The following is a 22405-nucleotide window of genomic DNA, read 5'->3' on the forward strand; positions in this document are numbered from 1 at the left end:
GGATGTCAGGGATCTCGGGGAACATGCTTTTTTTGCCATACCAGAATATGATGAAGCGTATGTAGCACTTGGCTTCACTGGGAGACAAGGAAATACGGATGTGTTGTTTCCTTTAATGTTAAAGACCTACTGAAATGAATTTTTTTTATTTAAACGGGGATAGCAGATCCATTCTATGTGTCATACTTGATCATTTCGCGATATTGCCATATTTTTGCTGAAAGGATTTAGTAGAGAACATCGACGATAAAGTTGCAACTTTTGCTCGCTGATAAAAAAAAGCCTTGCCTGTACCGGAAGTAGCGTGACGTCACCGGAGGAAGGACTTCTCACAATTCCCACACAACAATGGAGCGAGAGAGATTCGGACCGAGAAAGCGACGATTACCCCATTAATTTGAGCGAGGATGAAAGATTCGTGGATGAGGAACGTTAGAGTGAAGGACTAGAATGCAGTGCAAGACATATCTTTTTTCGCTCTGACCGTAACTTAGGTACAAGCTGGCTCATTGGATTCCACACTTTCTCCTTTTTCTATTGTGGATCACAGATTTGTATTTTAAACCACCTCGGATACTATATCCTCTTGAAAATGAGAGTCGAGAACGCGAAATGGACATTCACAGTGACTTTTATCTCCACGACAATACATCGGCGAAACACTTTAGCTACGAGCTAACGTGATAGCATCGTGCTTAACTGCATATAGAAACAAAATAAATAAACCCCTGACTGGAAGGATAGACATAAAATCAACAATACTATTAAACCATGGACAGGTAAATACACGGTTAATGCTTTCCAGGCTGGCGAAGGTTAACAATGCTGTTGCTAACGACGCCATTGAAGCTAACTTAGCAACCGGACCTCACAGAGCTATGCTAAAAACATTAGCTCTCCACCTACGCCAGCCAGCCCTCATCTGCTCATCAACACCCGTGCTCACCTGCGTTCCAGTGATCGACGGTGCGACGAAGGCCTTCACCCGATCACAGATGCGGTTGGCGGCCCGGAGACGGAGTAAGTTAAGGTGAGTTCGGCGGCTAGCGCGTCTGCTATCCATCTCTCAGTCTTCCTGGTTGTGTTGCTGTAGTCCGCCGCTAATACACCGATCCCACCTACAACTTTCTTATTTGCAGTCTCCATTGTTCATTAAACAAAATGCAAAAGATTCACCAACACAGATGTCCAGAATACTGTGGAATTTTGAGATGAAAACAGAGTTTTTTGTATAGGATTCAATGGGTCCGTATACTTCCGTACCAACCCTTGACGTCACGCGCATACGTCAGCATAAAAAACGTTTTCAACCGTAAGTGTGGCGGGAAATTTAAAATTGCACTTTATAAGTTAACCCGGCCATATTGGCATGTGTTGCAATGTTAAGATTTCATCATTGATATATAAACTATCAGACTGCGTGGTCGGTAGTAGTGGGTTTCAGTAGGCCTTTAATAAGCTTACAATGTTATGCAGAGGTATAGTTATGACAATTTTATGGACAAATTATACTATTTATAGTCACAATGGAGAGTGGGGCGGGAAGCAATATTTTCTTCTTCCTCGTGGGGGCGTAACAGAAAATATTTGAGAAGCACTGCACTAAGCAGGGCAGCTCGGTGATAGAGGGGTTACTGCGTCTGCCTCACAATACGAAGGTCCTGGGTTCGATCCTGCGCTCGTGGTCTTTCTGTGTGGAGTTTGCATGTTCTCCCCATGACTGCGTGGGTTCCCTCCGGGTACTCCGGCTTCCTCCCACCTCCAAAAACATGCACCTAGGGAACACTAAATTGTCCCTAGTGTGTGAATGTGAGTGTGAATGTTGTCTGTCTACCTGTGTTGGCCCTGTGATGAGGTGGCGACTTGTCCAGGGTGTATCCCGCCTTCCGCCCGAATGCAGCTGAGATAAGCTCCAGCACCCCCGCGACCCCGAACGGGACAAGCGGTAGAAAATGGATGGATGGATGCACTAAGCAGACAAACTCCTCAGGCCAAGACTCAGCTGTCTACCTGCACCTCAGGGAGAAACAGCACTCCTTTGAGAACAAAAATGTACAGATTCTGGACAGGGAGGACAGATGGTATGAAAGAGGAGTGAGGGAGGCCATCTATGTCAAGGTTGAAAAAACATCCCTGAACAGACGCATTAAAAACCTTCTGGTCACAGATGCTCCTTTGTGCCATTTGTTTACAACTGAATGGAATGCTAATGTGTGTGATTCCGACTGTTGTTTGGCCGTTAGTGGTCGATCCACAGCAATCGTTCTGCCACACAATACTTCAATGCTAACTAGAGAAAATTATACTTCACCGACTATAATTGACATTGAAAGCAGTATTGCTTGTTTTTATCTCAACCGTTTTTGTTTTTTCTCACTATGATAGGGCGAACCCATCCTTGCCCAGGCACACCCTCCTGGTATTAGAGTATAAATATTTGGGGTTTTAGCACCAGCCACTAGACCAGATCTGACCAACCTAAGTCTATGAGCATGAACTGATGAAGCCTACTTGGATGAGAGGCGAAACGTCTTCTAAGATAAACCAAACCAACCCTGACATTTACACCAATAAAGAATTTTTGCATTTAATTAGCAAACATTTTATTACATTTTATTTTACCCAAAAAGTACATACCTACTGGTGGTAAAATAAGTGTAAAAAGTAAAAAACTGAATTAAAAACAAGTGAAATGGAAAAACTGAATGTAATTGCTGTTTTATATTGCTATTGTTATTTAAATGTATTGCTATTATTAATATTTTACTTGTTTTGGTTTATTTGTTACTAATTTATATTCAGGGTTTTTTTAATACAGTTTTTTTTTTAACTATATTTAATGTTGTGTTTTGGTGGTTGAAAAAATACTCAAAAAATATAAATTAATAAATAATTGTGTAATTATCTGTGTTTGAAATATCAATCAAAATAATTGTGATTATTATTTTTGCCATAACTGTCCAGCCCTATTCTAGGGGCCGTCTTTCCAGGTGAGAAACCATGACATTTAACTTTTCATGATTTAGCTTTGTTGCAAATCAACAATGGTAAATAGAGAGGGGTTGAGTGTTATTAGAACTGTTGCTGTGTTACAATACTTTAACTGCAAACAAAAAAGGCATTTTTGCAAAGGTGGGCAGTATGCCTCATGAGTGAATCGCATCAACACAGGACAAGTACCAAAAGCCAACCAATTACAGCCTTTGCTATGTCGCTGCAACGCAAGGTACGTCACGCTACAGAAGAGGATTTGGAGGAGGATGAAAGAGCTGCTTATAGAGCAAAAGTACAGAAACCATGGAAACATCTAGTAAAGGAGAAACATGGAAGAAAAGGAGATGTGTGACAATCAGTGTTAGGCATAATAAGGTGTGGGTTTTAACCTGGACACTTTATAGGGAAAAACTAGTAAAGAAACCACAAACAAAAAAGCATTCAAAATATGAGGAAAAAAAGAACATGACAGGAACATAATGTGATTTTACATTAAAGGAAGCTATATAGCATTAACTTCAATATAGTGATCAGATAGGTATTGTGGCTCCAAGTGTGAGTTTGATTAAGTGGAAATTTGCCCAAATGGCTCTTTTGATGCAAAAGGTTTCCAACCCCTGCTCTATGCGGTTGTTTAGGGCCACAACTACTTAGGGGACACGTTATCATGGCGACCTGTCACTTCAGTGGCTGATCACCACCGTGATCGTCGTGCTCTGCAGGTGTTTGCTTGTTCTACAAACCCCGTTTCCATATGAGTTGGGAAATTGTGTTAGACGTAAATATAAACGGAATACAATGATTTGCAAATCCTTTTCAACCCATATTAAATTGAATGCAATACAAAAACAAGATATTTGATGTTCAAACTCATAAACTTTATTTTTTTTTGCAAATAATAATTAACTTTGAATTTCATGGCTGCAACACGTGCCAAAGTAGTTGGGAAAGGGCATGTTCACCACTGTGTTACATGGCCTTTCCTTTTAACAACACTCAGTAAACATTTGGGAACTGAGGAGACACATTTTTTAAGCTTCTCAGGTGGAATTCTTTCCCATTCTTGCTTGATGTACAGCTTAAGTTGTTCAACAGTCTGGGGGTCTCCGTTGTGGTATTTTAGGCTTCATAATGCGCCACACATTTTCAATGGGAGACAGGTCTGGACTACAGGCAGGCCAATCTAGTACCCGCACTCTTTTACTATGAAGCCACGTTGATGTAACACGTGGCTTGCCGTTGTCTTGCTGAAATAAGCAGGGGCGTCCATGGTAACGTTGCTTGGATGGCAACATATGTTGCTCCAAAACCTGTATGTACCTTTCAGCATTAATGGCGCCTTCACAGATGTGTAAGTTACCCATGTCTTGGGCACTAATACACCCCCATACCATCACAGATGCTGGCTTTTCAACTTTGCGCCTATAACAATCCGGATGGTTCTTTTCCTCTTTGGTCCGGAGGACACGACGTCCACAGTTTCCAAAAACAATTTGAAATGTGGACTCGTCAGACCACAGAACACTTTTCCACTTTGTATCAGTCCATCTTAGATGAGCTCAGGCCAAGCGAAGCCGACGGCGTTTCTGGGTGTCGTTGAAAAACGGTTTTCGCCTTGCATAGAAGAGTTTTAACTTGCACGTTCATAATGTTTATCAGTTTGAACATCAAATATGTTGTCTTTGTAGCATATTCAACTGAATATGGGTTGAAAATGATTTGCAAATCATTGTAACACAATTTCCCAACTCATATAGAAACGGGGTTTGTACTTTGATGGACTGAATTACCTAATGCATACAACTATAGTTTGTTCCTGGTTAATTTCAATTTAGCAGTGAGTCAACATGACCTTTTAATAGTTTTAGTTTGGTTTAGCAAGATCGCAGCTGCATCCATTCAAAAGCTCATAGAGATAATTACTAATCGCTTTGAATGCCGTCATCGTGACAGATTTATGGCTGTATTTCTAAAACAACCATACTATTTATATGTATATTGTAACCGTACCTTTTCCCTAAAGATATGTCTAAAATTCATTAGTTTTTGCCCATTTACTTTGTTTTCTTTACTCTTTTAATAAATACAATCTCAATAAATGCAATCAACCAACCAATCCTGTTTTGAATTGGCTTCACTGCGGTAGGAGATATCGAACACTTTTGTTTCCTATTATGCCACAAAGTGTGAAGCACAATGCACCACTTTTTAAGGTTTTATATCTTCTTTTTTTTTTTTACTTGTGCTTCATAGTGCTGTTTGCAGTCCAATTATTGTTACGATCCGGCATTGTGTGATGTCTACGCTTCCAAAGATGTGGAGGACAGCAGGTCGCTTGCAGGTTACATAATGATTAAATTCCAAGACGCAAAGTAAAATACAAAACTTAGGTACAATCCTAAGCATGGAATGAACCTCGAGGGTAGCTCGAGGCATATTTAGTTTAGTGACACAAATTACATGCGAAGAAGGTAAATAGTCAAAATGCTCGTAGAACGTACTTAAACAGTCGCGTATAGCGACCGACAAACAAGAGCCGAGTGAACGACGACACGGGTATTTAAAGGGGTGTGATTAGCGACAAAAATACCTGGTAGGGACACGAATCACTAAGCAAAGGCAGGTGCGTCAAATCAGCCCACTTAGTAACAATAAAGTAAACAAAACGGACCGAATGGTGCTTGGAACAAAACTAAACTAAAACATAGGAAAAGGCTGCCAAACATAAACTGAGACATGACCAGGGCAACGGATCATGACAACTATATTTGCAATCTCTTCTTGCCATCTGCCCGTCACTGCATTTGACCTCTGATCGGTCACCTGCTGCGTGCGGTCAGCCATTGAGGTGCGGTGACGTTAGCAAGAAAAGTCAGCACCATAGAGCTTATCAGTGAGCATGTTGGCGGTCTAATGAACACAGGCTTCAGTTGGAGCGGCATGGTGCTAGTCCTTGACTCGTCTCTATTCAATACAGCGTAACATTATTTTTGGACGGTAAAAGGTGCAGGGGACCAAAACTGCCTTTTGAAAAAGGTATGGTCTGACAGACCTAGCGTGTCTCTTTCCAGGTTCAGCCCAAATTCCCGCTTCCTGGCCGTCGGCTGCACTGAGAGCGCTGTCGACTTCTACGATCTGACGCTCGGCCCGCAGCTGAATCGCATCAACTGCTGCCGGGATATCCCCAGCTTTGTCATGCAGATGGACTTCTCTGCAGACAGCACGTACATCCAGGTGCAGACCCTACAGCGGTGCATTCAGGGGTCCCATCACACACCCACTAATGTTCCTTTTGGCTTTGAATCAGGTCTCCACTGGTGCTTACAAGCGTCTGGTGTATGAGGTGCCATCAGGGAAGCATGTCTTAGAGCAGTCCCACATCGACAGGATTACCTGGGCTACCTGGACCAGGTCAGATGAAAAGCACTGCTGTTGTGTTCTTACTTGTGCTTTGACCGTTCCATCACTGTGTGCAGTGTCCTCGGCGACGAGGTGGTTGGCATCTGGTCCCGTAACTCAGACAAAGCAGACGTCACCTGTGCCTGCGTGTCCCACTCAGGCCTTAATGTAGTCACAGGTGATGACTTTGGAATGGTCAAGCTGTTTGACTTCCCATGTCCAGACAAGTTTGTAAGTATGATTGGACTTCCATTGTTTGTTTGGTTTTGACTTTTTTTTTTGTAATAATGTACAGTATAAAGTATGTAATACAGGTCTTTTACAGACACTATTTTTTAATATAGCACTCCCAGTGGGTGAGTAAAAAAAACAACTACTGTATTTTACCGGCCCATAGGGCGCACCAGAGTATAAGGCGCACTGCCGATGAGCGGGTCTGGTCAGGCCTATTTTCATACAAAAGGCGCACCGGATTATAGGGCGCATAAAAGGGGTCATATATTTATTTTTTTTCTAAATTGAAAACACTTCCTTGTGGTCTACATAACATGTAATGGTGGTTCTTTGGTCAAAATGTTGCATAGATTGTTTTACAGATCATCTTCAAGCCGCTTTCTGACAGTCGCTTCAGGATGCACTGTTTTGTGGGCGGTCTTATTTACGTGGCTCACCCTTGGCAGCGTCTTTGTTGTAGCATGCAAGGACGGGTGTGGAAGAAGTGTCAAAAGATGGAGATAACTGTTTAAATGACATTCAGACTTTACTTAAATCAATAATGGAGCCGCATCTTCTCATTCGTGGCTCACTCGTGCAATAAAAATGTCGGAAATGTGTCCCGTGAAAAATCGTCCGACCGGAACTCTTTACTAAAGTTCCTTGGGTGAATAATGTAAACTCACTATACCGGTATGTTTTAGTGCTTTCATGGCGAGTTTAATGACAGATATAAATAAGAACATTACACTACTTTATATTAGAAATGACAACAGCGGATGATGAATGTCCCATAACAAAAAGATAGAGAAAAAGAAGAAGCTTATCGACTACAGTGTCGTCACGGACTACAATGGCGGATCCGCGCAAATTTTCAGGACTTATGCAGATCCCAAATACAGATCAGCAGGTACCAGAAGGTAAATAAAGTTGCTTTTGCATAATATTGCAAAACAAAATGCCAGATAATATGTCTTAGCTTATACACACACCATAATAATACTCGTATGTTAGTACAATCCATCAAGCGGTGCGGCTTCATAGCTTACCAAAGTCGTACTAAAACATTTTGACAGATTTTTGAGCGCTGTGTGCAACGTTCTATATTTTCAATGGAACATATACAATTTTGGTGTTATTTACTTGAGTTATATTGCCATCATAGTGCAGTCTACACACATCTCATGTGTGACTGTCATCTACTGGTCACACTTATCATTTCACCATGTACCAAATAAAATAGCTTTCCGTACATTACGCGCACTGTCGAGTTTTGAGAAAATTACAGGATTTTAAGTGCGCCTTATAGTCCGAAAAATACGGTATTTATGAAGACTGTATGGACTTTCGTCCCTTGTTTATTGCTGTGAATTGGTTACGGACATGATTGTGATTAAATAATTTCCCGTAAATAGCTTATAAATCAAATATTTTCATAGCTAGAGCATAAAAAAAATGTTGACAACCTTCTAAAAATGTTTTTCAATAAAACGAGAGCCCTCTATACATGAAATAACACCCTTTAGTCACCTTTCCACTTGTTTAATCCAATATAGTAATGCTGCTTGAGGCTGAGCCAATCAGTGGCTGAACTGAACAGTGCGCTCTGATTTGTTTGGGTCTCCTCCAGTGGCCAATATTTTACTGTTCTGTTGATATTTGTTTATTTAGCCATTTTTCTGCTTGAAAAATTATTAATTTAGTACCAAAACATTGTAGAATATGGTTCAAAAAAATTAAAATACAGTAGTACCTCAATTTATGAGCTTAATTGGTATTTGAAATCAATGCCGCCCATTCAAATGAGTTGAAGTCAATTCATTGGTGTTTGCCCCCGAATACAGCACAATTTGGGGCGGCATGGCGTAGTGGGTAGAGCAACCGTGCCAGAAACCTGAGGGTTGCAGGATCGCTCCCCGCCTCTTACCATCCAAAAAAAAAAAAAATCGCTCCCGTTGTGTCCTTGGGCGGGACACTTCACCCTTTGCCCCCGGTGCCACTCACACCGGTGAATTGAATGATGAATGATAGGTGGTGGTCGGAGGGGCCGTTGGCGCAAATTGCAGCCACACTTCCGTCAGTCTACCCCAGGGCAGCTGTGGCTATGAAAGTAGCTTACCACCACCAGGTGTGAATGAATGATGGGTTCTACATGTAAAAGCGACTTTGGGTACTTAGAAAAGCGCTATATAAATCCCAGGTATTATTATTAATTTTACATGAAACTTGCTTTTAAAAATAAATACAATCCTATCGATAAGCAATATTATTCAATGGAATAATGTAATAATAATGTACAGCTTTTATCTTGGGAGAGTGGACTTCTAGGATATCTCCTTCCAGTTGCTGCGTCCAACACACCATCAGCAGATTTTACATATTTTCATCAATAAATGTTCACCGTTTAGATTTATTTTTTTTACCATCCCTGGCTGCCGTTAGACTCATTCTTCTTCAGTATGGTGCAGACTCGCTATGCTCGAACAGTTTTGCCAAATTTGGCATGTCATGCTTTTGTTGATTTCTTCCTTTAATTAAATTAATATCATCATCTCTTCTCAGCACTGTCCTTCACACTCACTTTCTTCCTTCCCATGGTTGGAAAACAAAAGTTTTTTCAATATCTAGCTATGAAGTAATACTAGCAAGTAAGACCAGATGTTTTGGACGGATTTAACGAGGTTCAACGTGACATTTGTTACACCAACTAATGGTGGAGATACTTGCAAGTCACATTTTTGCTTGCAACTTAAAGCAACAATTAGCCGAGGTACAGCTCTTATCTCCAAACAGTCTTAAGTTGAGGTATGACTGTATATAAAAAAAAAATCTGGAGGGGAGTGAAGCCGCAATATTTAATGCGCGGTGTGGCAAAAGACAACTGTACTTGATATTATTAAAATAGCAGTCATTTACAACTGCTCTGTACCATAGTGAGAGGTGTGTCTATAATGTTGGCTCTCATGAAGCTACAAATAATAATAACTGTGTGTCTAATGATTTCGTATTGCCTGGCAAGCAACTTCAAGTTCTATATTGTGAATAGCTTAAAAACTGCAATTGATTATGTGCCTTTTTTATATATATTTTCTTAGGCAAAACATAAACGCTTTTTGGGCCATTCGGCTCACTTAACAAATGTACGCATCACTAGCGGAGACCGCTTTGTGGTGAGTGCTGGTGGAGATGACAGAAGGTATGTATTTAAATCACAACATAGTTCATCAATGACTTTGCCATCAGAATGTCAGCTGTCCCTTTTTCTGTCTGCTTTTGTAGCCTTTTTGTGTGGAGGTGTGTCCACGCCCCCCACTGAGGACCACATCTGTACCGCACTGCCCTTCGCCACCCAGCGTGGCTCTCCAGTGAAGCATAAAGGATGCGTTTCAAGTAGAAAATTACTGCCTCAAAACGTGGTGCGTGCACATACTAGGGTGAATTGTAAACCAAGGTGGCATTCATTCAGCCACTATTCTCATGACATCATCACTGAAAAAAAAAAACATCCATTGTGTATGTATGTGTTAAGGGATGGGTGTCCTAAAAGGCAGTCCTGCCAGTTGAAGGCCTATTGTGTTACTAACAATGCCATTGAAAAAATACATGTAGCAAACTCAATTAGCCTTAATGTGAGTGTTATGAGGGTTTGTTTTTGTTGTGGTCATTTGTATGTTCTATTTTTTTACTTACAACTTCTGTGGCCTTCCTCCTGAATGTAACATCCACTGTTATGTTCTGGATGTCAGCATGCCAAAGCAGACTATGCACTGTACACCCGACCCAGTCACTGTGTCACCCCGATGGATTATCTACGTGCTTGTGATGTAGTGCTGGTAATGGTAGTGGTTGTTGTTGATTGGTTAATCCCTTTCATGACTGTGTTAGTGTTTGTTAACGGGTGTGCATGGAAGAAAATCTGTCTCCCCAGAAGGGAAATTAGCTGTAACTTGATGTTCCGAATATTTCTATCACTTTACAGAGCTGCTACCATGTATACTGAAAATGTCACATTTTCATCAATAGGAAGGGTGAAAGTTAGTGTTTGTGTAACTGGATATATTAATGGAATGTTTTATCTGCAAGAAAAATAAGTCTCCTTTTACGACTATATAAAAACAATATTCTACATATTTTGATTTACACCAGTGTAAATACCATTTGTAGATATTCTTTTTGTATATTTTTGTGAAATGTTTCTTAAAGTCCACTTTAATATTTAAAAGAAGAAGAAACCATGAACAGGGGGTTTTTCACTTGTGACTGTATAATGTTATGTGTGCAAATACAACACTTTATTTAACCAATGTCATCAAACTATTGGTGCTCAATTGTTATTAAAAAAATCCTGGCTGCTTTGTCTCTTTATTTTTTTGTTTTTGGGAAAAACTTTCCAAAGGGAAATTATGCTGCACTTTTCAAAAATATCATCAGAGGGATGAAATAATTTGCAAAGTTCTGGACTCCTGTTTTTATGTAAGTAAGTAAGTATGTATATGTTATTTATACAGCGCTTTTCACAGATAAAATCACAAAGCGCTGTACAAAACATAGGTGAAGTAAAAAAACCAATTCAATTAAAACAACAGGGGCAACATCATAAAAAGGATACAAAGTGGATTAAAAATTATAGTAAAAAGGTGCATTAACTAAAAGCTTTACTAAAAAGAGAAGTTTTCAAATGTTTCTTAAAAGTTTCAACACAAGTCAAGATCACGGAGGGACTGGTGCAAATTGTTCCAGAGTCTGGGAGCTATAGCCTGGACTGCCAGGTCTCCACAGGTTTTAAAACAACATCTTTAGAAGACCCTGGCCTGAAGACTGCAGGATGCGCCCTGAGGAGTAGGGGCATAGCAAATCAGTGATGTACTGAGGGGCCCCACCATGCAACGCACAGAATGTCAGGACTAAAATCTTAAAACTCAATGCGGAATTTAAGCTACGTTATGCTAGAGTTGCATTGAGCAGAATAATGTAGGTCCGTGTACTTGTATCAGATGTCATGTTTCATTTACTTCAAGGCATGATTAATCAACAATAATCATGCCTATCAACAAAAAATTACATTGAAAATAATTCTTAACTTTTTTATTTTCAACCGCATAAATAGGATTTGTTTGGCTATTTACATATCGTACATGCATGAATTAAAAACTTAAAACACATTTCAGCTGATACTTTACCATATAGGAATCTGTTACAAGCTAAATATGGTTATTGACAATACTGCCAATAATTAAATAATTGTCACAGATTACAAAGTAAAAGCCTTGCGATGGTTGTCCGTTGAAATGAATATACTTTGTGTGTAAGAAGCTGGTACCCCAGTAGTGCAGGGAGTATTGCCAAGGTGATGCAGCCGATAAATGTTAAAGTTTAACCGAGAAGGAGCTGCCGCAGGAGCAGCCATGATCAGCTCGAGGATTTTTGAGTACTAAAAAGGTGGCGCGGATGAGTTCTTGGCTGAAATCCACCGTGGCTCCTTTCACAAACTCCAGACTATCCTGGTCCACAACGATGCCCACGCCGCCCTCCTCAAACACTCTGAATGAGATGTGGATACTCATTAATTAAACATCCCAAGGATTTCAGTGAAACCAAAATTAGAGAAAAAATACTGTACCGGTCATCCTCATTCCTTTTACTATCAACTGAGAATTTGTACTGGAAACCAGAGCAGCCTCCTCCTTCTACATGAATTCTCAGGTACTCGCCTTTCCCCATGATCTCACCAAGCCTCTGAAATATGGACATGAACACAACGTTAACTACCGTACTAAAACAAACACACCAGGGGTGTCTAAACGCTAACTGAAAAATTAATTATTTGAAGCTTTTGAGTTTTTAGTAGCGATGGGACAGAAAATACTGAAGCATTGATGCCTCTTAAAACACAAGGAGTGATACTGTGTCCCTCGAAGTCTCAATGTGTGTGTGTGTGTGTGTGTGTGTGTCACTTTAAGAAAGAAAAAACATGTGACCGATAGTGTCATTAGACTGCTAAGTACCAAACTGTTCATCAGGCTCACTAGTGCCACGTTTGACATTGGTTTTCATCTCCATCATCGATCAAATAAAACTAAGAAAAAGGAAGTGTGAGATCATTTTGACCTAATAATGCCAAAAAATGTTTTCCTTTTTGCCATTTTGCTCATTGACCAGAGTTGTGCGTTTTATATTATTTTATGCACGGCTATATATTTGAAAATAACAAGCACTTATATGTGCTAACTATTCATTTTATTTGCAAGTACAATGTAGTGACTATTTTTTTCCAGTTGATGACGGATGGCCATTATGTAACACTGACAGAGTGCAGTGTCAATACAGCTAGTGTGTTTGCCATACACTCACTGAGACAACGTTTAACCATCACTAGGTAGTAGTATCAACATTAGTAAATTACATTATGCCTTTTTACACACTCTTTTATTATTTGTATCTCTACACTGTGCCCTGCCTGGCCTATTAAAATCTAGATAGGGGTCGTAAACAGGTGCCTTAGGACTTCAGACACAACTGTGACTCTCTTTTCAAATTATGCAATTCCTTTGAATTTGTGTCTACGTTAAAATGCAAAACTGAAAAGGCTGCAAAAAAAGTGAAGACAACACAGGAACAATAACCAGTTATTTTCATAACGCTGCTTATAATTAAAAAAGGGTTAATAAAAACGGCACAAAGACATGTTTACCTTGACGCATGACTCAGTGAGGTTGACCTTGTCTTCAGAAGGACCTGAATCTTCTGGCTTCAGCTGACTTGAGGTGCTGCTAAACGCAACCATTTCACTGCTGGAAAGGAGCTGAGGGCTCTGCAGGGTCCGAGGAACGCGCTGTCTCGCGGTGATGTGATTCAGGAGAGCAGAAGCTCTGTAAAACATCACTGGAAGGTCAAATGTGATACAAAACTGTGGTTAACTTAAGTTAGTCCGAAAAACGTCGGACTGTAAGCACGCTGACGTAAAAAAAAGCAAGCTCCAATGTTTGTAAAATGTATATAATGATGTCATCTACATAGACAAAGAGCATAATATTACCTTAGAAGGCTTATCACTTTTGACTTTGACGCAGATATCATAGCTAGTTCTAGTACTTTCATAACAAACAACAAGGAAGTCCCGCCTCAAATGACAGAAACACGCTATTGGCTAATGCAAAACATGATTTGTTCATAGACCTGTCAATCAAGGACGTATGGTGTGGGCGGGTGTAAGAAGTTTGGATTGATTTCAAGACCGTGGTTTTGTCTTTCAGGCACAACTCTTCAGTTTTTAACCTTTTTCTACAAACAAAAAACGTCTAATATATAGATTCAGGTGAATTTTTATGACACTAAATTTTTATATTATTTTGTTTTAATTTATTACGATTCATTTGACCAAACACTTATCCTTTCAGACTAAATGTTGGGTACACTTTTTTTAAACTAGGCGTCATTTTGATCTCGTGATAGGAGGAAATAAAAAGTACTGGGCTGTGGTTCGCCACAGTTTGTCACTGCCAAAACAAGTGGACATACATTACACAGGGTAAAAACATTTCTGTGTCTATTTTCTTAACGTTAATGTACGTGAAGTGAATTTTGAGGGTAATTATGTTGATACTATTTTTTGGTGTTTCATTAAACTTCAATAGAAGAGAAGTCAAGTGGTCACAATATTGAACAACGTGTGCCAACTTTATTTTTAAAAGCCGCAGCGCGCCCTTTGACAAAATCTGTTATGTTCTTTCTTTTAGGTGGTCTAAAGGGAAAATCAACATGGACTTAAGAGCTGGCTTCGTTGTTTTGCTGTGCTTAATGGGACTCACCTGTGCAGATCCAGTCAAGTACATCGATTGTGGTAAGTTTGCTGTTCAAGTCGAATCACTCAAGGATTCAGTAGAAACAAACATTGGAATGTTTAAAAGGTCAACCTTATCTCTTGATTGTCTTCAGGCTCATCCGCAGGCAAAGTGACCATTGTGGACATTAACCCTTGTGCCACTCAGCCTTGCCAGCTCCACAAAGGACAGTCCTACAGTGTTAATGTGACCTTCAATAGTGGTGAGTGATGCTTATTCACGTATGTTTTCCACAAAGTCCTCTTTTAATCTCACTAACTCGGTTTGGTTGGTGGTAGCTGTGGTGAGCAAGACAAGCAAAGCTTTAGTCCATGGCGTCATCGGCGGAGTTCCTATCCCCTTCCCAATCCCCATCCAGGACGGCTGCGAGTCTGGAATCAAGTGTCCCATCCAGAAGGAGGAAGGCTATCACTATGTGAACGCTCTGCCGGTCAAGACGGAGTATCCTGCGGTAAGGCTCCTGTTCAATATTAAGCGCCATATCAACCAAAATGAAGTCATTTGAATATAGTTGCGTAGCGTTACATCCCCGGGTTTTCAAGCTCAGGCTTCTCCTTGGCTTTATAGTTAGTCTTATGTCTCCCAGTATCCAAAAGCTAGGGTTCACTGCATTTGTTCACGGAGTAGGAGCGTGACTACAGGCATGGCAGCTGTGATTGACAGCTTAAACGCCAGTCATCTTTTTTTTTGGCCACAAATTGCAATGTTAACCAAGTTTAACTTCTACTTGTGCCAAACATCGTGCATATATTGGTTAAATATGTTCTCTTAAACTATTTGTAACATGCTAGTTGTTGTATGCTGCACCTTTTAACATGTACTCTATGTGGGAAATCTGTATACAGCTGTACCTTACCAAATAATATTTACTAATACATGCAGTAGTTGCAACCTATTCTTGTAGCAAAATGATGGACATAGTTGTGGGTAAAAGACCCCTCAGCATAAGCCAAACATCTGCCAATTTTACACACTATTTCTAAATTTTACATGCATTATTTGCTGATAAACTTGTGCCCTAAATAAGAAAAGCCATAATCTATACCCCTTTAATTAGCATTTGGATCCACACATACATCAAATATTAGATTGGCATAATCTTGCCAACAACAAAATGTTTAATTTAATATTATTCCATCCTAGTCCTTTAGCTGGCAATGAAGCCCATTTGCAGTGGTTTCCAACTTTCCACCAAATGTTTTTTGTAATTGTTTTATAAATTGTATATATCTGTAATGGTGCTTCATTTTATTGAGTATTTATTTTTAAATTGATTTATATCTTTTTGATCCTCATGTTAAATGGATTGCGTAATTAAGCTGTTTGTTTGTGGTAGTTACAAAAGTGCAGCCCACTTCTCTTTAACTGAGAAATTGACTGTTCTGAAACTAGGCAGTAGTTTATTTTGACTTCCCTTTTTTTTTTTAAATAATCATTTGGCAGTTGTAAGTGCACCCGTTTCACTTTGCCTTTTTCTTCTTCCAACTTCTAGATTAAGCTCGTAGTGGAGTGGGAACTGAGAGACGACAGCAACCAAGATTTGTTCTGCATCAAGTTCCCAGTGCAGATTGTCAATTAGGAGATCTGCACATCTTGTTGTTTCTTTTAAGGGAATGTGACTAGTAAAAATAATGACTACAATAATGATTCTACAGAAAGTTCTTGTTTTATTCACTTACCAAATTGATTTTATGATTCATATCTCTTTGCCATGTTTGACTGCACGGCACCTTTTTTCTGTTTAAAGTTGTGGCCGTGGACAAAATTGCAGTCAACATTAATTCAGAAGCCACATTTCATATGGTGCAAATGTATTAATGGCTGCTATTTAGTCTGAATTTACACTGCAAACATTTCTGGATGCTACAGTAACACTTTTGTAATTTCTTGCTATCTTTGCTGTGGGACACAAACTTTTCGACATTTTTAATGAAATGGTAAAAATAAATAATTATTTTCATCTTGTGAATATGACTGAAATGCCAAAAACATGTCTAATTACCTTTTTATTCTTACCCCACACTCACTTTAGTCACTGTTTTAGTGGTTTATTACACACAAATGCATGATTCAGAAACTTCATTGGTCTGCACAAAGGCCAGCAGCAAGGAATGACAACATCAGCACTATAAAGTTCAGCTTTTAAAGCAAGACATTTACTTAGCTAAGCACATTTCACTATTAAATGCCAAATGGTCATTCAATGCATTGTGCTATGCAGATCAACTTCAGACTAGCTTTATTACAACTTGAAATGTCTTTGAATAAAGTAGATAAAGGTATGTTGTACTTCTCTAACCAGACAGTCAGAATAAGGAAGTAAATTCAGCTTTGGCCCTTAGGACCATTGTAAGAAATTGAACAGCTGACAAACTCGGGTCCCATCTGCAACGCCATTAGTATAAAAGATGCAGAATTGCACGGATGCAAATATGCAGCATGAGAAGCTGAACATTTTTTCCGCAGCAAAGTCAACAGCAGATTGTTTCAATCGAGCCCAAGCAGCCAGCCAACCAGTTAGGTATGAACTACCATGTAGTCACTCATTGGGTGATATGGAACAAAGCAGGATTGATAGGGATAGCACCCCCTATTATAGCGAATTGTTTAACATTCCATTCTGTATTCTTGGATGTGACCAAACATTTCTGCAGCTTTGTGAGTGCATTTACTGTCCATTTTGCTTGAGGTTTTCTAGTCGCTGGAGCAAAGCATTCCCAAAGGCTTCCCTGTAGCCTGGACTCAGGGTGTCCAGTAGTGAGTACACTGTCTCGTGATACTGTGTGTTCAGGTCCTCGTCCACATGGTTAAAAGCGTAGCCCACCACCTATTTGCATGAACGAAAAACATTTATTAGAACAACTTAGTACTGTAAAGGTGCTTAGACAGACCCAGTGTTTCCCATATGGCCCACCACAATCAGAGTTGACGCTACTCAATCTTGTGTATCTTTCATTTGTGTTTTGGATGTTTCTCTCTTGTTTTCATGCGGTTTTTTGCCTTTTGGTTCAGGCCCCTTCGAGATTGCGCAACAGGGGCGAGCATTTTTGTGACTTCTGCTGTGCTTTTTGGTTCTTTTTTGTAAACTGCTGCCTCTCTGCCACACATGAGTCTGCGTGGAGAGACCGGAGGAGATGCGGCGTTAGCGTTAAGCGTCAGGATGGATGAGCTTCATGGAGCTCAATGAGCATGTATCCGACCCTTAGGTCACCGGAGACAGATTATCCGCGTGGACAGGACATTGGCCGGGGGATAGTGGGCATCCTAGGACAGAGTTTGTGCTCTTTGTTATTTGGTTGGGTTTTATCCTGTCTCTAGCTGTGACACTCCACCACCGACAATAGCATGAAGCACTGCAGAGGCCACCGCGGTCTATGTGGGTGTTAAAATTTAGTTTTGTTGTTTGTCTATACATGGTGCAATCGTATGTGCGCAATACGTATGATTTATTGCTCATTTTTCATAATATTTAGTAATGGTGCCGCTGAAGTAGCAGCTGGTTGCATCAGCTCTGTGCTCTGCTTTTTGTATCTCGTACAAAATTAAAAAGTAAAGGTGATATAGCCTTTGAGTCAGTTGCCACTAAATGGTGGAACACTCTTTTATGAGCTGAGAACGGCACCTTCTGTTGACATTTATAAAATGCAGTAGAAAACATTTAAGTGTGCATTCCAGTAATATTCAATAAACATTTTTTATTATTGTATATATATATTTTTTACTACCACATTTTATTTTGCTGTTTCTGTTACAGCATGCAGTATGCTTGTTTTGGTTGTACTATTTGTATTTTACCATGTAAAGCACTTTTTGAGCTCTCTGTGAGAAGTGTTGTATAAATGTACTTACCTTTAATGTATTTTATGTCCTTTGTGTTCTGTAATATTTCCCTCTTGTTTTCTAATGTTTTACCAAATGTGTATGGACTTTTTGTAGTTGTACTACAACCACATAATTTTTCAATTGTGGGATTAATAGTCTATCCTAGCCTAGCCATAAACTTTGCACAATGCAAAGTTTTTAAGAGACAAACAGTGACACCTGATTGTGTCACCACCACTATGATGAAAAAACATATGCATTATAAAATACATCAACGCTCTAATTCTGGATACATTGTATATTTTTCAGAACTTACATATGAATATATAGAGCTGTATGAGTTATATTGTACATGCAGTTACAATGTGGTGGGTCACCGAAATATTGTTTATTTTGATCATTTCTAAATGAATGATATTCATTTATAAATAGGTCAGTAGTTAAGTCTTTGACTTTGTTCGTGGCCATCCAGTGAAAAGTATTTTTTGAGAACTAAAGACCAGAAAATGTGGATTGCAGCACAATATTTCCTTGGATAAAATCATGTTAGGAATTTAGAAAATTATTACATCTACTTTGGGAGTTGATAACACGGTTGGAGCGCCAATGTTTTGATCTTAAGCAGCATGTATATAAAATATTACCATTCAAATATTTTTATGAGATCAACAACTGTACAAAAAGCACATTTATTGTGCTAATAATATAGTGAAATAATCTTGTATGTTCGCCATTTGCCCACAAGAGCATTAAATACTGCTCATGATGACAATTTGTGTCATGAAGCAAAATATCTGCTTTGATTACTTGACAAAATAAATAATAAATACCATAGTTATTTGGGCAAAGACTTGGCAAACAGAAGGCTAAAATGTGAACATGAATTCTGCATCTCAACAACATTTCTCAGTCATGGTATATACTGTATATATGACTTTACTTAGCTCTCCAAAAAATAATCTTATGACCTTACTTGGCATAAGCAGTGAGCACCAATCTAAAAACATCGCCTTTTTCTCTGAATCGCCGTCATTGTCTTCCTTCATTGACAGTCCAACTAGTGATTCTTAGGCCATGTGAACACAAACTTTTTTGGCCTGGGTGAAGAGTTTCAAAACTCTGTCCTCAACGTGTCCTCGTGGACGGCTTAAACAGACACTTATGGCTTGCGCCGTACAACAGTAAACACCATTGGCTTTAAACATACTCAGAGAATGTAGACATCAAAATGGGCATTGATGGACACTGCTGCTGCTACACGTTCCATTTATGTTGCGACACTACCGCCGGCGCCAATGACAGTGTTTTGAATAAGATCCCAGTCGGACCTCCAGGTGATGGGACAACTTTGACAAGCAATACTTTTTTCTTTGTATCATAAGAAAGGTACGACATTATCTCAAGTTTTGAACCCTTATTTAACAACAGATTATCAAGTTGTTTACTTACGTGTGTTGGTTCCATTTTTGCAGCAGTAGATGGGTGTGTGACGGTGCGTGGGTTTTATAACGCACCTGGGTGACTAAAAAAAGCTTCATGATGTTTTCTGGGCTCTTTGTTCGTGTATGCTGACGTTAACGAAAAATGTGCACTTCATTGCACATGTAATATATCACTATATCCCCACAAGAGTTGGTTTTATTTTGTGCAGCAGGGCATGTGTGCTGTAGGCTCTTAAAAAACCTTCAAGATGTTTCCGGAGCTTCTTGTTAGTGTGCAAGGGTGTTAAAGATAATGCACACTTCATGTAATTTAATATGTAATAACATGTAATATAGCACTATATTGATGATTAAATGCGTTATAACTCCACAAGTGTTGGCTGTCATTAAGTGCAACAGCACATGCACTTTTGCGCACTGTCGGCTCTTTCCTGGGCTCTGTGTAAGTGTGCACTGATTTTAAAGATAATGTACATGTCATTGTACGTCCAGTATATGATAATAAACAGAAGCAAAAAACATGATCATATCAACAGAGTCGTAAAGCCACCGAATCAACAGTGGCTACTTTTCTGGGCTTCTGATTGGACAAAATGTGGACCGTTTTCCAACTACACTTGTAATTTTTTTAAATATCTGTGTTTGTGGGGACATGGTTTTAAACTCATCACCATATTCATGATTTAATTAGCACAAATCTATCTCACCCTCAGTCCTGCTTCTGTGAGCTCCAGACAAAAGCGGTTCCCTTCTCTAGTTTCCACATTTATATAGGCCACTTCTGATGTACTGCTGAGGTGTTTGGACACCTGCATTTGGATTACGGCAAAAAGGACATCGTTGACCACAGCCTCCGCCTCTAGTCTCATGTCCTTGACGTCGCAAAGCAACACGCAGTCATCTTCAAAAGCGGACACCATGGATTCCTCGGGCTGGCAGTCCACTTCCATCCCTTGTAAAACGAGTCAAAGCAGTGCACTTTACTGTGTTATCAAAACAAGAAGAATGTAACAGTCAACATAAGACTTGAACCATGAGCTCTTATCAACAGCTGGTGTTGTCTCATAAAATCAAAATACACATTCCTGTCCATTTTTGTCTACACTTCTGTACCATTGTAATGTCGTTGGAATGGCTGGTCTGAGTGTGAGTTACCTTTTATAATCATTTTTCAAACAAGTTGTCTTGTCTTATGTGTGTCAAGGTATATTTCCTTGGGGCGGTATAGCTCGGTTGGTAGAGTGGCCGTGCCAGCAACTTGAGGGTTGCAGGTTCGATCCCCGCTTCCGCCATCCTAGTCACTGCTGTTGTGTCCTTGGGCAAGACACTTTACCCACCTGCTCCCAGTGCCACCCACACTGGTTTAAATGTAACTTAGATATTGGGTTTCACTATGTAAAGCGCTTTGAGTCACTAGAGAAAAGCGCTATATAAATATAATTCACTTCACTTCACTTCCTGCACACCAGCTGTTAGTTTGTATCTAGCACATTTTACTTTTGCGTTTATGTAATACACCAACGCAAAATGTGTGATGCTGGTTGATGACTTGCTTTAATATAAGTTAACTGAATTTCTATTTTATTATTATGTAATTTTATACAGTAATTGTTCATTATGTTGTGTTTTTGGAAATAGTAGATTTTATTTTTTTCTTTGCAGCTTTAAGCAAGATATTCTAATGATAATTGAATAAAAATGTTTTCTCGGTTGGATGTGAAATAATTATTTATATTTGTATTATTTGCAGATTTAACATTTAGCAGCTAGTTAATGTGAATAATGTAACCCCATTTAGAAGGTATCCATGGGCTCATATCATAACACAGCTTCAACACTGGTTATAATCTGTGACTCTTGTGTAGGATCATATTATTTAGGTACACTGCATCCAGAATAAAAATAATCTGGTTAAACCAGACCACAGTACCGAACCGCACGTGGAAACACAACCATATCTGATGGTGATCAATGAAGCAGAGTCATAAAACTGTTAAAACAGCTAAGAAATCTGATTTTTCTTTCCATTTAAATGGTGTCTTCAAAAGATTTTCCAAATTCTTGAAAAAGAGGTGTCGTCTTGTATTCAATTCTGTACAGTTAGAATTTCGATTATCGTATCTGACGTCATTACCATCTGATTTCTCTCATTTACGAGGTAACGTGAACGTAACAGTTGGCCGATATACCAGTTTGCTTTATGGCAACTTTAAAGCAATTACCAACGTTTGGGAAACACATTACGACGTTTATCTTATTAAAATGTCTACTTTTTGCTTCATTTCCCATCGTTTCTCGCGGCTGGCAAACAACCCCACGTTGTGTAGGCCACAAGTGAATGAGTTTCCGTCATGAATGTGTCGAGGTCAATATTTAGGTTTCATTCAATTGCAATTGAATAGTGAAATGCAGTATTTTTAATGCGCTCGTTTTTCTCACCTCCTCGCTGGTTGTTTTCCTCCGTGGAAGATTCTAGCCCACTATAAGCTCTCCGTAGCGGCGGGTTGCGCTTACTCGTGATGGGAAACCTTTTGATTCTTTAAACTTACCGAAATCTCAGCTCCAAAGTGTCAGGCTAGTATATTTGAGTTGTAAATATCTACGTTAAAACAATCCCAGATTAAGTGAGTGCGCTGCATGACTTCGCCTTGTTATGACGCAGCTAGTTTGGTCCCGCCCACATGTCTAACAGGG

At 39.5% G+C, this 22405-nt stretch overlaps 4 protein-coding genes across 6 annotated transcripts in view; 2 read left to right on the forward strand and 2 right to left on the reverse strand.

Moving 5' to 3' along the window:
• Positions 1 to 10953, forward strand: part of eml5 (EMAP like 5) — a 119861-nt gene extending 108908 nt beyond the window's left edge. For both annotated transcript variants that reach the window (XM_062042075.1, XM_062042076.1), the window contains 5 exons: positions 6066 to 6228; positions 6302 to 6405; positions 6471 to 6624; positions 9702 to 9802; positions 9886 to 10953. In XM_062042075.1, the coding sequence (XP_061898059.1) occupies positions 6066 to 6228; positions 6302 to 6405; positions 6471 to 6624; positions 9702 to 9802; positions 9886 to 9922 (559 nt within the window). In that variant the 3' untranslated portion in view covers positions 9923 to 10953. The remainder of the gene's footprint in view (positions 1 to 6065; positions 6229 to 6301; positions 6406 to 6470; positions 6625 to 9701; positions 9803 to 9885) is intronic.
• Positions 10954 to 11049: 96 nt separating this feature from the next.
• On the reverse strand, positions 11050 to 13777 carry isca2 (iron-sulfur cluster assembly 2). Of its 2 annotated transcripts, none has more exons than XM_062042078.1 (4): positions 13643 to 13743; positions 13298 to 13488; positions 12227 to 12342; positions 11050 to 12147 (listed from the first exon to the last, which is right to left on the reverse strand). In XM_062042078.1, exons 2-4 carry the CDS (start codon positions 13484 to 13486, stop codon positions 11973 to 11975), a joined length of 480 nt encoding a protein of 159 aa, XP_061898062.1. In that variant the 5' UTR covers positions 13487 to 13488; positions 13643 to 13743; the 3' UTR covers positions 11050 to 11972. The 2 variants fall into 2 exon arrangements, with proteins under 2 accessions (XP_061898062.1, XP_061898061.1); XM_062042077.1 differs by having other exon boundaries at positions 11054 to 12147; positions 13298 to 13475; positions 13643 to 13777.
• A 195-nt stretch (positions 13778 to 13972) lies between these two features.
• LOC133646570 (NPC intracellular cholesterol transporter 2-like) lies at positions 13973 to 16407 on the forward strand. The gene is made up of 5 exons (XM_062042079.1): positions 13973 to 14134; positions 14343 to 14446; positions 14542 to 14649; positions 14726 to 14898; positions 15940 to 16407. Exons 2-5 carry the CDS (start codon positions 14365 to 14367, stop codon positions 16024 to 16026), a joined length of 450 nt encoding a protein of 149 aa, XP_061898063.1. The 5' UTR covers positions 13973 to 14134; positions 14343 to 14364; the 3' UTR covers positions 16027 to 16407.
• Positions 16408 to 16440: 33 nt separating this feature from the next.
• On the reverse strand, positions 16441 to 22388 carry gskip (gsk3b interacting protein). The gene is made up of 3 exons (XM_062042080.1): positions 22151 to 22388; positions 20419 to 20663; positions 16441 to 17274 (listed from the first exon to the last, which is right to left on the reverse strand). The coding sequence occupies exons 2-3, from the start codon at positions 20659 to 20661 to the stop codon at positions 17116 to 17118; spliced, it is 402 nt and encodes a 133-aa protein (XP_061898064.1). The 5' UTR covers positions 20662 to 20663; positions 22151 to 22388; the 3' UTR covers positions 16441 to 17115.
• Between the last annotated feature and the right edge of the window lie 17 nt (positions 22389 to 22405).

Source organism: Entelurus aequoreus, linkage group LG03 (genome assembly GCF_033978785.1).
Source record: "Entelurus aequoreus isolate RoL-2023_Sb linkage group LG03, RoL_Eaeq_v1.1, whole genome shotgun sequence".
Taxonomy (NCBI): Eukaryota; Metazoa; Chordata; class Actinopteri; order Syngnathiformes; family Syngnathidae; genus Entelurus; species Entelurus aequoreus.